At 37.6% G+C, this 5,506-nt stretch overlaps 1 protein-coding gene across 1 annotated transcript in view; it reads right to left on the bottom strand.

Annotated features, from left to right (window-relative positions):
* CHKA (choline kinase alpha) overlaps positions 1 to 3,891 on the bottom strand; it is an 18,702-nt gene extending 14,811 nt beyond the window's left edge. The window contains exons 1-2 of the mRNA XM_009327494.1: positions 3,831 to 3,891; positions 1,695 to 1,822 (exon numbers count right to left, since the gene is read on the bottom strand). Of these exons, the coding sequence (XP_009325769.1) occupies positions 1,695 to 1,822; positions 3,831 to 3,891 (189 nt within the window). The remainder of the gene's footprint in view (positions 1 to 1,694; positions 1,823 to 3,830) is intronic.
* Between the last annotated feature and the right edge of the window lie 1,615 nt (positions 3,892 to 5,506).

Below are 5,506 nucleotides of genomic sequence, written 5' to 3'. Positions count from 1 at the left end.
ACCAAATTAGTTCTGATTTTAGAGCCCAAAATTTTATTTTTATTTCTTCAGTGGACAGGGGCACAGAAAAGGCAAGTTAAAAACCCTGAGGGAAGACCAAATTCTAGAGTCTACTTTACTTTTCCTTTGAAATAAGGGAAAGGCCACATTTCTTCACAGGTCTTGGGCAACAGAAGTTCTACTACTACAGCAGTTATACAGCCCATGTTCCTACTCAAGCCTTCTACATATTAAGTCAGCATTACATTAAAGCCATTAATAATTCTGAAAAAAATTCTCAGCATCAACCCTAGGAGTCATTTTGAAAACAAAGTTTCTCACCACCATTTTTTTCGCTTTGCTTTTGGTTTCTCTTAAACTAAAGGAAAGACTATTTATGCTTGAATTAATGAACTCCTACACACTTTTCTTGTTTAACAGTTTAACTTTCCCAACACACATACAGTGGTGTAGCCAAGCATTTCATGCTATTTCAAGCCACTGGAATCTTTCACGTATTTCTGGTAAAGTTTGCTACCACGGGAAAGTTAATACTTACATAGTATAATAAAAGAACACTTTAAAGCCAGTTAAGTGACAGTATCCAATGAGATTTTTTTAATAGTAAGTTTGGTCAAGGCAGCAGAAGCAGGAAGAATGGGCTGAAATTTCAGGAACAGTCAATGTCCTCAAATATTGGATCAGTTATTCAAAGCAAATGACTGAGTACCGGAAAATATCAAATTAATGGATAATAAAACCAGACCCTCGAAGTCAAATAGAAACAATTGCCAACGTCCAAGTGTAGTTTTATGAAGCTGCAATTTTTCATAAGGTTAAACACTTATGATTATTTATTTACAATATAATGAGGTGTCTAGCACAGATGGGTAAGAGAAGATCTGCTGTACAGTCCTACGGTAACAGCCTGTAAGCTTTAGAAGAGATCACCTTTACAAAATATTCTTGATTTTAAACCTTACAATTTGAAACAGATTTGCCAACCACTTCTCTTAAGGTTTGACAAATTTCAATGTTATTTACATTTTACTAACCAAATAAAAGAAAAGTAACATTAGAAGAGTTCGACAAACATCTGGTTAAGCTTCTATGCCAGCTACAAGGCATATCACACATTTAGGAAAGCATGTTTTGGAATGAGATGGCTGTACGATATTGATGTTTGTGCTTCATTTTTATTCTAACACTACAGATCAAATTTTCAGCAACACAATTACCCATGAGATGTAATAAAATGCTTGAGCACTGTACAAGTTTGACAAAACCTTCAACTTTAATCTCCAAGATTCATAAGTGCTACCAAGATTAAAATTAAGCAGCTTAGTCTCTTGCAATCTTGCTAGTTATGCTAAAGTCCTACATACTGTACAGAAGCAAACTTTAATAACTTTTCTGAAACATCACAGTCCAAACTTAACACCATGAACAAAACATTACTGATCAAATGGACAGCAAATGAGCCTTCAGCTGATACACGCGAGTCAGGATCTGTATAGAAAGGAGTGTAAGATCTAGACAATAACAAACTACAGAGAAAACTACTTTAAGCTAGCAATCTACCCCACTACCACTAAAACACATTCCCAAAAGGATGAAGCAGCACACACTTGCAGTGTTTCATCAATTAAGACCTCCAAACATATTACAATTAAGCTACAGAAACCCTCCCACTCCCAAGCGCTCTATGTACTCACCATCTGCAGGATTGCACCATATAAGCGCAGGAGAACTTTCCGTGGTTCATCTGCAACTGTCTCAATGGTATCAGGTAGTGAGCACTGAAACAGCATGTTGCTGAGTCCACCTCTGTCAAGAGAAAGGTAAGTTTATCAGCTAACTTGGATGAGCATACATGCTTCGTTTTCTACAAATTAGAGGTGCACTAATCATCCTTTTAGTATGATTAACTGATCTACTCTAACACAAGAAGCAATCTTCCAACAGTACCAGTAACTCATAAGGCTTCAATAAAAAAAATTGGCAGCTTCATGCTTCTTCATGTATAGTTCACCATCAAGACCTATTGATCCAAATTACAGCTCAAGCTATGAACAAACTGATGTAAAATGCAACAGGCAACTAAGATAAGATGTAGACTTCTGTTAACTTATTATTTTCAGGACTTCTAGAAAGTGATGCTGGAGGCTTGTCAGATATACTTGGTTGCACAAACAAGCAAGAAGACAGCAGAATAAGCTTAAAACAATGCAGTGAGTATAAAACCCTAAGTTTGAATTAAGAGCTGGTATCACTGGGACGGCAGCTACAAAGATTAGCTACGAAGATTTAACCTGAATACCTGTGCTACAGCATTGCTGATGAAAGTCTTACTTATGCTATCATTCTTAGGGACTCGCTTTCAATTTTGAAATTTAAAATAAAGAACTGCTTTAACTGTAAAGAATTAGTTCATGTGTTTGTCAAAACTAAAGTCACCCTCAGAATCTTATCAGGTAAGACATAAACTAGGGAGTTCTTTGCTTCAATTATTCAGGGGTTATACAAGCACGTTGGCTTTTCATATAATTACTGTTTTACAACAGTGTTCTTACAGGACAAAGTGACAGCACTTGTTTTCTACAGGTTTATCAAAGTAGATAGATACTAGATTAGAGAAGCTAAGTTTCTTGATTTCTAGTAGCTCACTAAGAACACCAGTCTACTCAACCCACATTTTCTTTACTACATTGTCTTTCTGCATCCTCTTCATTATCAATACGTTCATTAAGAAGTTTTCAAATTTCCCTTCTGCAATAGATTTTCCCTATTACTTCTTCCTCTACTATAAGAGGAAAAAGTACTGAAACTTCTGGTTTACTTGCAACACAGAAATGCAAATCAGCTCTACTGAAAAAACTTGTCTGTCTCACCATTAAAGAATGAACTTTCAAAAACAGATACAATCCAAATATAGTAACTAGCAGTAAAGGGATGAGGTAGCACAGATTTAAAAAGTAAGTAATTTTACTTGTAGCATGCTACATAACTTACTGCAGTAACTCTAGAATTTAAATAGTAGTACCTCTGTCATGTTGTGATTTCCTTCACAGAGTAATGCAGTTTTTCATAACACCCAAAACACAAGTATTTAATATTACCTTGCAGTGAGCTTTGATTCCAGGAATCCATGGCAGATCCAAAATGCAGTGGCTAAAATGCAGTTCTTAGTCCCGACCTGACACTCCTCTCAATGCTTTTTCAAATATTTTTCTGGGTTCTCTTACAATGCAGTGGGGAAGTAGTAAAGACTTTCTGGAGAAAAAGGCTACCGAGAAGTACATGACCTGTATGTATTTACTGAGAGGTGATACAGAGAAGAAGGGCTGGCCTACGTATCCAAAGTCAACAACTGAGAAAGAAATCTCAAGAAAATAAGGTAAAACAGCAGCTGCACAATATGCTCAAGAAAGAAGACAGATGAGAACCAGGTGGCTTGGCAGGCATCCAAAAAAGGATGTTTAGAGACAAGAGAAATGAAGTAACTTTGAACCATGAAGGTGAACAGGTAGAAAAAACAGACAGATGGAAAGTATAACAAACGAAGAGCAAAGCCGGCCTATTCAGATGCAATCACAACATTGGTTAGTTATACCAACTACATTTCCAGCTTCATTTAAACTGTGCTAGACAGATTTTTTGAAAAACATTTGCCACCTTTTCTAAGCCTCTGATGTAGACCTTGGTGAAAATATCAATACTTAAAGAGAAGAATTAAACACATTGAAACCCACTCTTTAAAGAATACCGGACTAGAGCTCAAAATCCTGTACAAACAGTTATGTTACTTATTTAAACACATGCTCAGCCTTCATACAGTGCATGAAAGCCTAGAAACTTCTGTTTTATACCTCTCCAGCCAAACAGGAGTGTCTTACTGAGGCTGAACTCCATTAAACAGAAATTTCACTATAGTCTTATGCACTTAAGACCTCAAAAGTTACCTCTAATCAAGGAAACCCATACAGGAGTCTAATAAAAGGTATTGTTCTCCTGAAAGGTCAGTCGACTCAGCAGCTTAAGGGTCAAAAGGGCATATCTCACTCATACAGATAAAGCCACCAGTTAGTCTACTGCTACAAATTACTTAAAGGTAATCCCTTCCAAAAAGGGTCACCTATTTTCAAAGCTTCCCATAGCTTTCCCAAATCACAGCCACAGCAGTTAGATGTGCTTATATATTTGCATTCTGATTAGATGCGAATCTACTTCTTTGCTCTCAAACAATAAAGACTGGACCCCTTCATCTTATGATACCAAGCACTTAACAGCTGTTCATGAACATCATTTGCAGTTAAAATGGCAATACTGACAGACACATTGGAGAAGGCACACTGAGTGCTTGACTTTTGTGAAACTAGAATCAGCAAACTAGTATGATGCTGCATTCTCCGTAGATAAAAGTGGTGAAAAGGCTTTTGCCAAAGTCAATGCAACTGCCAATTAGCATGGTTTTACACATTCTTAAGTTTCAGCCTATCCTCTCTTCCTCCCAATCTGGAAAGCATCAAGCCATGTTGAAGTGCTGTCTCAGAGGGGAAGTTTCCAAGAAATGCAAGAATAACTGTGCTAAAACCTAAGGCTTTAGAAAATAAATACCAAAATCAGCAGTACACACTAATAAGGATGATAACAGAATTAAGCAAGTCAGATTACATACATATTATCAGACTAATCTACTGTCTAGGAACAGTATCAGTCTTCTAAAAACTCTCTCCCTTCATAAACTTATTACGATCATGTCAAGTGAGGAGAAATGATCTAAAATACAAATACTACCTGCACTGGCTTTCAACGGGTTGCTCATTTTTAATAAGGCTTTTAAAATACATTTAGAAATGAGCATGATGGATTTTGATTATATTTTTATATATCAGAGCTTTGTCAACAGTTTATGCTCTCTTAGCTAACTGGGGGTAGATTTGCATGTATTTCGTGTATCAACAAAAGTAGAAACACTAGGAAAGCAAACTCAGGACTCAAGGGGAGAAACTGATAACCATATCCTTTGAAACTGTATGTGACTCTACATTTGATCAGGTAGAAGGATCAAGCACTAAGACACTAGACAAGCAGTCTGTAAAAATGAAACTCTGAACTAACATCGGTTTAACTAGCATACAGGATGGATAGAAAAGAGACTAATTCCACAAAGAATGCAAGGATCTGAAACACATTACCTATGGCTTCTAGAACATCCCCAATTTACACATTTCTGCTGCCAACATGCCGAGTCACAAGTACTGGCTCCTATATATGCTAAAAGATGATTCATATCATCGATACACCGCATTTACCTGCTAACTTCTGAATTTCAGAACGGTCAGGGCCACGCCAAAAAAGGCACTTTTTTTCAGGAGGGAGCTCCGTACTCGGTGCGGCCGTTTCTACCAGCTCCATCGCTTTTACCGTCAAGGTCCAGGGCCCCTCCCCCGGCTCAGGGCCGAGGTGCTGCCGTCGCGCTGCAATACCAGCCACCTCGCACCACCACCCTCTCCTGGGCGGGGGG

Source organism: Pygoscelis adeliae, unplaced genomic scaffold (assembly GCF_000699105.1).
Source record: "Pygoscelis adeliae isolate BGI_AS28 unplaced genomic scaffold, ASM69910v1 Scaffold451, whole genome shotgun sequence".
NCBI classification, from domain to species: Eukaryota; Metazoa; Chordata; class Aves; order Sphenisciformes; family Spheniscidae; genus Pygoscelis; species Pygoscelis adeliae.
This window is presented reverse-complemented; position numbering and strand designations above follow the sequence as displayed.